The following is a 13,958-nucleotide window of genomic DNA, read 5'->3' on the forward strand; positions in this document are numbered from 1 at the left end:
CTCCTTTGCCCTTCCAATGTGTTATCTATTTCTGACAATTTAGTATTAATCTTTTGGATTTCTATCTGTAGTTGTTGTTGTTGTTATGTGCCGTCGAGTCAAATCCGACTCATAGAGACCCCTTCTTGGGTTTCTGAGGCAGTATCACTACGAAAGTAGGATTGCCCAACCTTCCTTTCGAGGAGTGGCTGGTGGATTTGAACCGCCAGCCGTCTGGTTAGCAAGCAAGTGTCTTAGCCACTATGCTACCAGAGCTCCCTTCTATCTGTAGATTAAGAATCATTTCTAATTTTTCATTTATTTTGCCATTTTGTTCTTGTATTTTCTTCCAGAATTCTTCTAGTGCTTTTTCTGTGTTTTCTTTGGTCTGTCTCTCAATCCTTTGAAGATACCTAAATATAATTCTTTCAAATTCCTTATTAGAGAGTTCCAATGCTGCTTCTTCCTCAGGGATGTGTTCTGGGTCTGTATCCTGTTCCCTTGTTTCTACCACTTTATCCTCCTTCTTTGTGTGGATTGTGATGGTCTGTTGTCTCCGAGGCATCATGGCGTTGTTGTATTTAAATCTCTGTTAAGTGTTTGTGAAGAGCAGCCAAGGGTGATTCAGGCTCTTCTTGGTGGTTTTTTATCATTGGCACATTGGTGGAGAAGGAGGAAGTGGGTCTCGCTCAGTAAGTGAAGTCACAGGAAGTGTGGGTGTAGTTGTGTCTTATGGGGACTGTTGTTGTCTCCCACTCAATTAGACACAAATTACAATTGAATGACCATCAAAAAACTAAAAACACATGGACAAAAAGCACACCATGTAATCACACAGGAATAGTAGCCAAAAAGAGAAAAAGAAGAAGAAGAAAACAACAAAACCTGCAATATCTTGGGATAGGGCACTAAGAGGAAACAAGTAGAGAAGGTGAATAATGAAGGAAAAAAAATGAGAAAAATGCAAAAAGAAAAACAAGAAACAGGGTTAATCACGAGAAAAAAGGGGGAAAAAAACCCTTTAAAAAAAAATTTTAACCAGAAACAGGGAAAAGAAAAAATGCTGAAAACTAGGACTTGGGAGGGGAAGATTAGGAATAATAATAAAAAAGGCAAAAGTATTAATAATAATAGTTGTTTTAAAACAGACAAATACAAGCAATCCAATCACTAGAAAAAAGAAAGCGAAAAAGAAAAAAATAAAAATAAAAAAAGAGGAAAAAAAAAAAAAAGATTCGGTGGAAGATAGGGCAGGGTACCCCGGCTCCGTCTGAGCACACAGACTGTGATGGAGTTCCTGTGGACCCAGAAGATAGGTGGGAGTGGGGGATGGCTGCACCTCCGTCCACCAAGTGGGTGTGGAATATAAGAGTAACAAGAGGAATGTCGTACCTTTTCAGTCTTGTGGGTCCAGAGTGTCCTTGGGGTTGCTGGAAAGCAGAACGTGTTCTCAAGCCCCAGGTATCTGTGAGAGCTCTGTCTCTTTAAATATTCAAAGTAGTCAAGCTGCTTTTAAACCTTCAAAATGGTGGTGCCTTCCGGACCGGCAAAAGTCCACAGCTCAGCCCACCTTTCTCTTTACCTTCTCTGTTTATTCCCCAGCCACTGTGCACAGCCCTCTGTGCAGTCCCTGGCTATCAGGGCTGATTTTTTGATTAATTCTTAGGTTCTACCACCACTTGAGAATCTCTAAGCTGTCTGTGCTATGCCTTCAGGATCGCTGCCAGACTGCAGCTCCGTCTGTTTCCTTTTTTGGTATTTTCACGCAAATTCTTCTGCTAGTTGGGGTTTAGTCCACTTCTATAATCCTTCCCTTCTTGGCTCAGGGGTCCAGGATTGTCTTCTGTGTCTGTGTTAATTGATTTCCCTTTTCTTTGTTGAAGAGGGTCTGTGCAGTCTTTCTGCCTAGTCCGCCATCTTGCCAGAACCTCTGTGTGCTATACTCTTTTTGAGGATGTAACTTTATGAAGCCAAGTTTTTGGCAATTGTTATGAAAAAGGCAAATGCCTTGAGAAAATGAGTGAGAGTGATAGTGTCCATTCTGATGCCAAAGTTTATGAGGTTGTTTGGTGCCCAATGAGTGCACACATCCATTAGTTAGAGTAATTGTCATTTTTTAAAAGTGAAATAATGCTTCTTTGTAAATTTGTATCTTATTTTCTCAAATGTGTGTAAATTACTGGGGTCTACTTACTAAGTTGTTTAGACCTGTTATTTTGTTTAAAAAGGGAACACTTCTGTTGTTTCTTTTGACCTAGAGGTGCCAAGAAAAACTTGCTTAAACATTAAGGGCTGAATGAACTGACAAAGTTGGGGAACCTTTTGCTCATGTGGTATTCTTTTCCAATCCCTTTTGTTCTTTGAACATTCTCCCCTGTGTTCACTCTGAGCAGACCAAATTCTCCTCCTTGCTGTTTCTCATGCATCAAGCATGCCATCTTTGGATCTTTTCACTGGCTGTTCTCTCTGCCTGAAATGCCTTTCTCTATAATATTAGCGTGGCTAATGCTTTCACTTCCTCTAAGCCTTGCTTGCATGCTGCCTTCTCAAGGAAGCCTGTTATGAGCACTTTATTTAAAAGTACATCCAACTCCACCTCAAACCGTCACTCCTGTGGTTTTTTTTTTTTTTTTTTTTTTCCCCCAAATTATTTATGCTTATTTTTAGCTTCTCTGGGGTAATTTTTTTTTTTTTCATTTTTTTTCTTTACCAAAATATCCTAAGTATCTTAAGCATTGCTTGACATATAGTTGAGGACTTGGTAAATATTTCTTGAACCAGTGATAACATCCGTTTTAGAAGATGACTGTTAGTTGTTATCGGTAGGTGCTATGGATTCAAGTTTGACTCATAGGGACCCCTTGTGATGGGGTAGAAAGGACTGTCCCTTAGGGTTTTCTAGGCTGTACCCTTTACAGAAGCATATTGCCAGCTCTTTCTCCCGTGGGACTGCTGGGTGACTAGCAATAATAAAATGAATAGTAATAGAGCATGTAAAGGATTTGGATTATAGTGCCATTGTCCATGTGCCCAGATTAGTGTCTTTATTTCTCCATCTGTAGATTGAATGTACTACTACTTACTTCATAAGATTGTTGAGGATTAAATGAGACAGGCCCTAGGAAGCACTTACCCTAGTAGCTGGCACATAAGTACTTAGCCAGTGTTAGATATTATTAGGTGAGCGGTAGATGCTGCAGCTATTCTGAATAGTTGGTCATTTATGTTCTTTCCAGGTAAGGTAAAACACCATCTTTGCAGTGCCTGGAAAACAAATGCCATAGGTAATGACCAGCAAGAGTTCGTTTCCTTTCTTAAAAGCAGTGCATGCTTCAGAGTTTTAAGTGTATTTAGAACCCTTTTTGACTGAATTTAATCCAGATAATGAAAGCAGTGCATTTTACTTGATTTTTCATGAGCCTTGGTCCCAGGCTTCTCTTTCTCTACCTTCAGAATGGCAAAGAGATCATAGTGCTTCCTTTTGTCTCTGTTCCTTTTATTACTTGCAGCTAGAGTCCTTTCTTCCTATCTTTTGTGATTCTTCTGACTTATCTTTGTGTAGTTTATATGTGGGAGCTCTGGTGGTGTAGTGCCTAAGGCATCTGACTGCTAACCAGAAGGCTGGCACTTCAAACCCACCAGCCACTCCTCAGAAGGAAGGTTGGGCAGTCTACTTCCATAGAGATAGCACCTCAGAAACCCAAGGAAGGGTCGCTATGAGTGGGATCCGATTCGACGGCAGTGAGGTTTTTTTTTTTTTTTTTTTTTTTTAAAGTGTAAAATTAATTAGGTGGCTGTTATTTTCTATTGCCAACTCCCGGTGTAAACTTTTTAAATGCAAGGAGAAAAGACTTTGACTCCTGAGTCTAGTTTATTTTTTTTATCCCGGTTGTACTGCCACAATTAAAGAAGTATTTTTCAAACTAAACATGCAGTAAGACATATCTACTACTCTCTGATAGATGCCAGTCTGTGCAGACCTGTCCAGGACTTAAAATGAAGAAGGAAGTTAGTGTTACATACCATTACCATTGTTTAGAGGAGCTCTCATAGCATAGTGCCTAAGGCACTCGACTGCTAACCAGAAGGCTGGCGGTTCAAACCCACCAGCCACTCCTCGGAAGGAAGGTTGGGCAATCTACTTCTGTAGTGATACTGCCTCGGAAACCCAAGGAGGGGTCGCTATGAGTCTGGGCTGACTCGACGGCGTATAACAACACCACCACCACCATTATTTAGAGTATGATAGAGAGAGTGGACACAGCTGATTGCTAGGCTTTTACAGTCTGTCAACAGATGGCTTTCTGAGTAAGCTGAACCTATTTGATGTGGATACAAAGTAGAATTCAAGATAGTGGTAGGTGTCAGGGATGAGATTTTTCAAAGTCAGTGCTCTAATAAAGGTTTATATTATTCTGAGAGGGCAGCAGGGGGAGTTGGGGCATGATTCTTAGAAAAGCTGTCATTTAATTTGGGGTTTGTAGGATCAGTACGAGTTTGCAGAATTTGGGAAGGGATGTGATGAGAGTATCAGTGGGAATAGCATATATAAGAGATATGGGAGTTTAGCTATACTTCTGTCTGACTTGAGCATGAGGGTAATGATGGATAATAAATCTAGATGAGAAATCGGGGTCAGTTTAGGAGGGTCATATATGTATGACATGCCAGAGAAGGTGGAGTTTGATCCTGTGTCCTATTTTTGCAAGGTAGGCATCAGATCACATTTGTGATAGCAGTGTGCAGGTTGGGATAAAGGGTGAGAATACAGACAAAAAAGGGTTTCCCTTTGTATTTAGAGAAGAATCAGTAGATAGCAAGTAGCTGAGAGAAGGTCTTAAACAATACAAAAATAGGGAGAAAACATAAATTACAGTGTTAAGCTTAAAAAAAAAAAAAAAAAAAAGAAGAAGGAATCTGATCATGACCCAGCTACCAATTCCCTGGGAAGCACCATAATTAAAATTCTTTGAAGTTTGAGACAGACATTTCAGAAGATAGAGTTGCCAGATAAAACATAGGCTGCTCAGTTAATTTGAATTTCAGATAACAAATTTTAGGTGCAGGATTTGGGACATAATTGTACCCCAAAATTATTCTTAGTTTATCTGAAATTCAAATATAACTGAGTGTCCTATTATTTTTATTCACTTGATGATAGAAACAAAACAAAATAAAACAAAACTCACTGCTGTTAGGTTGAGTCTTACTCATATCTCTGAGGCGGTAAATCTTTGTGGAAATGGATTGCCCCATCTTCCTTCCATAGAGCTGCTAGAGGGTTTGAACCACCAGCCTTCTGGTTAGCAGTCAAATGCCTTAGGCACTGCACCACCAGAGTTCCTTAAGTGATGGAAAGTGTATGCAAATACCTGGTCTTTAGGATTTGATTTCTCTTGATGTGGTAGAGTTGGTAGAGTATAACTACATTTACTTGGATGTGAAGGGTATAGCCCTAGTGAAGCATTTTATAGAACACAAGGAAAACCTTTCAGGAAGTCTTTTCTACATTTAAGTGACTGGTAGGGCTTTCTTACCTTAGGAGATTGTAAAGTTATTTGGTATAGAAAAGTAGGAAAATAAAGTTGAACCAAAAAGAAGGAGGGGAAATCCAAACCACTGATGAAGTTGTGGAAAGCATCTAATACTCAGCAGACTAGATGGACAGTGTCTTGTTTATTCCAGGAAACAAAATGGGGTGTTATCCCCACTGATAGGGATCATGCAGTCTGATTTATTAAGCATGAACAAAGCTGGGCTGCCATTGTTTTTTATGCCCTTGATATACAGTGGCTCCTTGTGTTCTGGCTCCTGTTTTTATTGGGGCTGTAAAAACATTACAAAAACCCCAACAATAAACACTCTGCAGAGAATGTGAGGTCATAGTAATGTGACCTCACAGGGAGTTGGATCTTTGGAAACCAGGTGGATCAGCAGACCTTTCAGCTGTGTGGTGATGACTACTGTGAAGGGGGTTGTAGGAAGTAAAGCCCAGATGCAGCCCCCACTCTGTGATGGGTTCTTCCTACCATCTGTGTTGGTGCTGGTAAGTTTGTGCTGCTATCGTATTGCCAGGCTTTCCAACTTAAAAGGAGCAATCTGTGTACTTGTTCAACTAATCTCATAAGCCATGAAATGGGGCAGAATGAAGCTATCTAGGAATGGAGCTATTTTTCTATTCCCACTTTATTCCTTATTTTCTCCTGTTATGGGAGGTTATTCCCAAGAAGAGATACAGAAGGACTGATGGATACAAATTTTAAAACTACCCTCTTTTAGTAAATGTGAAGGAATTAGATGAAATAGGCAAGATTGGGTAAAATAGTAGAAAGAAGAGGCAAAAAAAATTTGAAACATGGGAAATAGGAATGTTTCTAACCATTAAAAATGTTTACTATATGCCCATTAAGATAAATGTTTTATATTTGAATAAAATCATTACACTGCAATAATGGTATAATAGTATAACCACATTGTTTGCATGTGGAATGATTAAATATATGCCATGGATTTGCCCTGAGAATAGTGAGCAATAAGTAGCAGTTTAAATGAGAAGAAAATATTTCTTTGCCATTTGCTTTTTCTGCATGATAATACCACAACAACCTACGCCAATGAGTTCATTCTGACTCATAGTGACAGTATAGGACAGAGTAGAACTGCCCCATACATAGGGTTTCTGAGGCTGTAATCTTTATGGATGTTGACTGCCACATCTTTCTCCAGCAGAGTGGCTGGTGGATTCCAGTTGCTGACCTTTCGCTTAGTAGCTAAGTGTTTAACCACTGTGCCACCGGGGCTCCTTTATAGCTAATGTATCGAGGAAGATAATGTATAGAAATACAACTCAAGGTACTTTTTTTGTAATTATAAAAATGACTTGATTGTAAATGACTCAGTTCTTGGAGTGAATATTTGTATTTCTTATCATGTGGGAAAAACAGAACTGTGAATCACCCTTTAAAGTAAATATCTTCCATGAAATTTACTTTATTTTGTTAGTTTGATTGATGTATTAGTTAAATAGTTTCTTAATAGGATGAAATACTTGCTGATAATGTGAACTGTATCAAGGAAAGCTTAGTATGATAAATTTTAACAACGTAAAAATTTCATCATAATGAAGCAATTTATTTTAACGGGTGGGTATTTCTTTTGGAAAATTGTTTAAGGTGGCTTTTAATTAGGATTACCTTATATCCTGGTTGCTTGGGTCAGTCTTAGTTTAAGGCTTGTCCTTTGGTTTAGCATTTGACTTAGCATTTTTTTTTAAATGAAGTATTTTTTAATAGTTATAATAAAATAAGCTAGCATGGATTTGAGGAGCTCTGTCTGGTAGCATAGTGCCTAAGGCACTTGACTGCTAACCAGAAGGCTGGCGGTTCGAACCCACCAGCCACTTCTCGGAAGGAAAGTTGAACAATCTACTTATGTAGTGATACTGCCTCAGAAACCCAAGGAGGGGTTGCTATGAGTCAGGTCCAACTCAATGGCACATAACAACAACAACATGGATTTGCTAGTCTACCACTCAGCACTTCCAGCTTCTTCCACAGTCTCATCTAGAAATGTGGGAATGTGTGAGTCAACATGTACAGTGAGCAGAGTCTTCATGAAGTTGAATATAACAGGACAGTCTAGAGAACCAATTTGTCTTTCAAGGACAGCGTGTGGACTTTGCTGCTACAATATGCTTGCAGAGGAACTGATAGGGCCAGCTAACTCCTTCAAGTCTAATGGTGACTAGAGAGCTATTAGCTCAGGTAAAGCTGCATTCTGGGAGCTACCACTTCAGCTGGAAGATGAGAAATTAAAGTTCTTAGGTATATGGGAGCTCTGGTAGCATAGTGGCTAAGACACTTGCCTGCTAACCAGACAGCTGGCGGTTCAAACCCACCAGCCACTCCTCGGAAGGAAGGTTGGGCAATCCTACTTCCGTAGTGATACTGCCTCGGAAACCCAAGGAGGGGTCGCTATGAGTCAGGTTTGACTCGACGGCACATAACAACAACAACAACAACAGGTATATGTGACATAGTGGTGAAATAGAGGTTGAACAGTTCTGCTTAAAAACATCTTTATTCTTGCTACAGTGATTTTTGTCATATATCATATGTGTAAATCTGTAGTTTTTTCTATTGTTGTTGTTGTTGTTGTTGTTATGTGCCATCGAGTCGGCCCCGACTCATAGCGACCCCTCCTTGGGTTTCCGAGGCAGTATCACTACGGAAGTAGGATTGCCCAACCTTCCTTCCGAGGAGTGTCTGGTGGGTTTGAACCGCCAGCCGTCTGGTTATTTGCTTAGTAACAATTATAATTAAATTTGTAATGATTCTATCATCCCCATTCCCTCTTAAGAGTGTCTTGGTTTAGAAAAATAAATGGTTATTCTTCTTTTGATTTAGGCCAGGTTTTAGTATTGTAAAGCAGAGCAAGGGTATGCAACTTGTCACTCATGGACCAAACTCAACCTAGTTTAAAATAGTTTTTTATATTTAAAGGTTTGTAACAGAACAACAAAAACAGAAAAGTATGAGGTAGAGATGTGATGTGACCTGCAACAAACAAAAACAAACTCATTGCCATTGAGTTGATTCCAACTCATAGTAACCTCCATTGGGTTTCTGAGGCTGTAAATCTTTATGGAAGTAGATTGCCCCATCTTCCTTTCGCAAAGCAGCTGGTGGGTTTGAACTGCTGACCTTCTGGTTAGCAGCCAAATGCCTTAACCACTACACTACCAGAGGTCCATATGTGACCTGCAGGGTTAAACTATTTCTATTTACTTTGTGGTCCTTTTCAGAAAAATTTTGACCACCCCTGGTTTTAAATCAGTGATAAGTGTATTGGCAGGCTATTTAAGTACAAATTTTGTCAATGAACATGTCCTTGTTTTGCTATCAAGTTAAAATGAAGATTTGGCAATTACCATGTCTTAATTGATTTCATTGTTACAAATGCGTGATATATAATACTCTAGAACATGCCACAGGTTGTAGTTTTGGACCCTTAGTGGTTGTCATTGTGTGGTCTGTGGATTGCTGAGTGTTCCCAAGTACCTTTCAGATTTGTGAGGTCAACGATGTTATAATAATAATACTTTTCTTTTTTTAAAACTGTGTTGATATTTGTACTGATGGTACAAATACCTTAGCGTAAATCAAGACATTGGCACCAAATTGTTCTAATGATTATTGTATGCTTCACTGCTATTCATTCAAAGTAAAAACAAAGGCTCATTTTAGCTAAAAATATTTTTGATGAAACAACAAAAATGACTAATTTTGTTACACCTCAGCCTTTGCATATGTGTCTCCTGTGTGAAGAAATGGGAAGTGTGTGACACAGAGCACATCTGCTCCCTACTGAAGGATTGTGGCTGTCTATAGGGAAAATACTCATTTGTTATTTGAGTTGTGAGTTTAACTAGCTGCTTTTTTCACGGAACATCGTTTTTCTTTGACTGACTGACTGACAGACAAACATTACTTAGACTTCCAAAAACCAAACCAAAATCACTGCCGTTGAGTCAGATCCAACTCATAGTGATGCCTCTTTGGGTTTCAGAGGTGGTATCAGTATGGAAGTAGATTGCCCCGTCTTCCTTACGAGGAGTAGCAGGTGGGTTTGAACCACCAGCCTTCTGGTTAGCAGTCAGATGCCTTAGACTATCACTTTAAGGAAAACAAATGACAGTATTTGTTGTTGTTGATAAAATGTGAAATTTTAATCAAAATTCAAATTTTGGAAAATTTGTACATGCCATCCTAAGCTTGGTAAGGGTTCTGGGACCAAAATGTCTGAAAATCATTTATCTAATGTTTCAGTGGGTATATAGGTCACTTCTTTTTTCTTCTAGCACTTTGAAATACCATAACTGAAAATATTTTTATGAAAACTAGAATAAAATTGGGAGCTCTGGTGGTGTTGTGCCTAAGGCACTAGACTGCTAATCAAAAGGCTGGCAGTTCAAATTCACCAGCCACTACTGGGAAGGAAGACTGGGCAATGTACTTCCGCAGAGATAGCGCCTCGGAAACCTAAGGAGGAGTCGCTATGATTTTGAGACGACTCGACAGCACATGACAACAACAACAGAATAAAATCATCTCATTTGAAATAGTTCCCATTTAGTTGTTTCTATAATTTCATAAGTATCTGCCTTTTTGCCACACAAGAAAAACTTTTTTCTCCGTATTTATCAATTTTAACAGTAATGCTGGGGTGAAAAAGACACTGCTAGAAGCTCGTTCTGAAATGGGGAGCACTGAAATTCTGGAAAAGGAGACCCCAGAAAGTCTCAGTAATGGTACCAGCAGCAACGTGGAAGCAGCCAAAAGGTTGGCCAAACGTCTTTATCAACTAGACAGATTCAAAAGGTCGGATGTCGCAAAGCACCTAGGCAAGAAGTACGTTTTTAAACTTTTTTTTTAAATCCACGTGTGTGTGTGTTTTAGTAGTTTCGATTTTAATAACCAAGCCTATTCTGTTTTCTTCTAGTAATGAATTTAGCAAACTAGTTGCAGAAGAATATCTGAAGTTTTTTGATTTCACAGGAATGACGCTGGATCAGTCTCTCAGGTCTGTTTAAACACCATTTCTGTTCATATACTTCCAAATAATCCTTGGAAGAGAAAATAATGTGCTGAAGTTAAATCAGATTTTATTAATTTTTGAAACTCACAATTACTTTGTGAACTTAGCTCACTTTGTTCTGTAGATGTGTTAAACATAATAGCAAATGAGACAATACATTGTTTTTATGAAATTACACATGAACCTATATTCTGCATCTATTGATAAGCCTAAATCCAGATGACATACTAAAGAATGGTGGCAAAGTACGTCTTGAGGAAAAATAGAATTTATGAATTTTATTTTTGAATTAACAGTTTTTTTTTTTCAAGGCATAGTTTACAGATTGCAGAACTGTAAGTTTTTATTTTTTCTAGGCTTTTTCTTACAATAGCCAAATTGCATTTTAAGAATATACTTTGAAATTAACTCTGAAATGGAATGAAAGTGAATATTGATGTAATATTACTTTCTGTGTGTGTGGAACTGATTCAGGACATATTTCCTTTTTGCTGATCTGTTCAAATGAAGGTGTCTTGAATACATTGATCCTCACTTATCACACCACATTGTACTGCAAATTTTTTGAGAGTAGCTAAAGGCAAAGCATTTCATCTTAAAAAGTCTTTATGAAATGTAAGTGCCTGGAGAATTTTGAGACCATCTTATATAACCTTCTTATTTTAAAAATCAGAAAACAGAAATCTGAGGAGGTGAAAAGAGGATGTTTTGATTAGAATGTACAATAGCGACTTAATCTGTGGCCCTTTGCGTGAGCAGAGAGTCCTCATAGGTTGTAGATTTTCTAGGGGGTAGAGAAAGGGTCTTTGTTTGCTCTGCTTTCTGATCCATGTACACACACACACATTACGAAAAAGAAGAATTTGATAGCTATAGTTTACATTAACAAAACATACATTGTTAATAAGGAAGAGAAGTAGTTTTTCAGTATAGAAATAACATTATTGGGAGTTTCTTTCAGTAGTAAGAATTCTTAAAATATCTTAAATAATTTATTTTCCCCGTCTCATGTTTAGGAATTTTATCTACTTTGTAAAGTAAGGCTTATCTAGATGTATGTATAGTAGAGAGATAGTCCTAGTCAATTCTGACTCCTAATGACCCCATGCAACACAGTAGAACTGCCCCATACATAGAGTTTTCTCAGCTATAATCTTTACAGAAGAAGATTTCCAAGTCTTTCTCCCATGGAGCCACTCTGTGGGTTCAAACCTCTAACCCTCTGGTTAGCAGCCTAGTGCTTAATTGTTTGAATTAAATTGACAAATGGTTCTCGGTATATTGTCTATAGTGCAAAAAAGTTGAATACATAATTTATTCTGTGATATTGGGAATAAATTACATTTTGTCTCCTAATTTCTTCTTTATATGACAAAATTAGTAACATAAATTGGTGATAATAGGCTAAATAAAATGAACAAAGTTCTGTTTAATTGTGAATGTAACAGTAGGGCAATAGAGATTACAATCAAGAAATCATGCAAAAGATCCCTGCTGCATGCAGAGTTATAAAACACAGCCTGAGTGATTGTAGCCAATCTGAAATACTCTGGTTTTTCTCCTTTTTTATTTTCCTTCTAATTTTCTTTATCTTCTAATCTTTTAAAATTGGTTAATTGATACTTAATCATAATGGAGAAATTACTTACCTTCTGAGGACTTTGTTGACATATTGGTCACAACATTATTATCCTGTCATCTTTTCTGTTTCCATTTACATTGAACTTAAATGTCAATGTAAATTTATATTTAATTTTTGAATAACATGAAAATGATTTTTTTAAAAAAATAACTGTAGAATATCTTTACATTAGTTTCTAATATTTATAAAATGAACTTTTTAACTGAACCTTTTTTAAATTTTCACTTTTATCCCCATAAATTCTTTTTTTTTTTTTTTTTTTTAGGTATTTCTTTAAAGCATTTTCTCTGGTGGGAGAAACTCAAGAACGAGAGAGAGTTTTGGTACACTTCTCCAATAGATATTTTTATTGTAACCCAGACACCATTACATCACAAGGTAATCTCATGGAAATGCTTGAACTTCTTTCTTATAATAACGGTTATTTTCCTTATAACAATTTAAGTGTTTATTGTAGAAAATGTAGAAACTTTTGAAGAAGGACATGAAAATCATCTGGGTATCTTCGTTACCTAGGTAACTATTAACAGTTTTATGTATTTTCTTCTAGTCTATTTATAGAATATTTAACATCCAATTGGAATCATTACAGAGTTTTTTTTCCTTCTTTCCTTCTTTATCATTGTGCGCATTTTCCCATATCATTGAGCACATTTTCCCATATCATTGAATAATTATTTGAAAATATAATTTATGACTACATGGTCTTTAATTTTCTCTCTTTTAATTTCATAGTACAAAGTATACTTTAATATGCTCATGCTTTGTCACTTTGAGAATTACTATGTTCAAGGGGTATTGTAATTAGCAAAGTGCCAGTTTTCTAATTTCTTTGTGCCTATACTTCTGATCTCTAAATTTTTTGATGGAAAAAAAAATGTATGCTTAAGTTTTGTGGTTTTGGAAAGATACACAAATCTCACTGAGGTTGTGGTGTGTCACATGCATTTGTTTTACATTAATTACAGCAACCCTGACCACTGACTTTTGTTTATGATTTTAATGAACTACATATAAATTTATGTTAATTGTAGTCTTCTTAAAAAACTTAATTAGGAAAAGAAGTCTGTTTTCCATTGACTTCATTTCCAACAATGAAGTTTTCAATGTTTAAAGTTAAGCACACTTACTTGCAACTAGGAAATCTTTTAGAAGCTTACAAATTCTGAAATAAACCATTGAGACTAGATATGCAAGAAATAATTACTCTTAGTGTAAGTATTACTAATTAACTGGGATAATTATATTGGTATTGACTAAAGTGATTACTCTTTTGGTAGCATAGTGCCTAAGGCATTTGACTGCTAACCAGAAGACTGGCAGTTCAAACCCACCAGCCACTCTTGGAAGGAAGATTGGGTGATCTACTTCTGTAGTGATACTGCCTCAGAAACTCAAGGAGGGGTCGCTGTGAGTCGAATCGACTCGACGGGAGTGAATTTGGTTTTTGTTTTGACCCCAAGGGTATGTTGTTGTTGTTAGGTGCCCTCAAGTCAGCTTGGACTCTTAGGGATCCCATGTGCCATGCTACGGGTACCGTTAACTAACTGATTATTAAGGTCGCATTCTGACTGTAAACTGGTAAATTGTCTTTCTTTTTTCCTTTAAGTATATTTGAATCAGTTTATTCACTGCCTGCTTGAACAATTTCTCTTAGAAAGATCAGCACAAGGCCGGTCCCCATGAGGCGGAGGTCAAAGGTGTCCCAAATGTCCAAACTACCATGCCACTCCATCATTTC

General features: G+C 37.4%; 1 protein-coding gene across 1 annotated transcript in view; it reads left to right on the top strand.

Moving 5' to 3' along the window:
- PSD3 (pleckstrin and Sec7 domain containing 3) overlaps positions 1–13,958 on the top strand; it is a 576,478-nt gene that overhangs the window by 172,983 nt on the left and 389,537 nt on the right. The window contains exons 5-7 of the mRNA XM_007935046.2: positions 10,194–10,388; positions 10,480–10,560; positions 12,483–12,595. Of these exons, the coding sequence (XP_007933237.2) occupies positions 10,194–10,388; positions 10,480–10,560; positions 12,483–12,595 (389 nt within the window). The remainder of the gene's footprint in view (positions 1–10,193; positions 10,389–10,479; positions 10,561–12,482; positions 12,596–13,958) is intronic.

The sequence above is a fragment of the Orycteropus afer genome, unplaced genomic scaffold (genome assembly GCF_000298275.1).
Source record: "Orycteropus afer afer isolate SDZICR_OR568_19922 unplaced genomic scaffold, OryAfe1.0 scaffold00024, whole genome shotgun sequence".
NCBI classification, from domain to species: Eukaryota; Metazoa; Chordata; class Mammalia; order Tubulidentata; family Orycteropodidae; genus Orycteropus; species Orycteropus afer.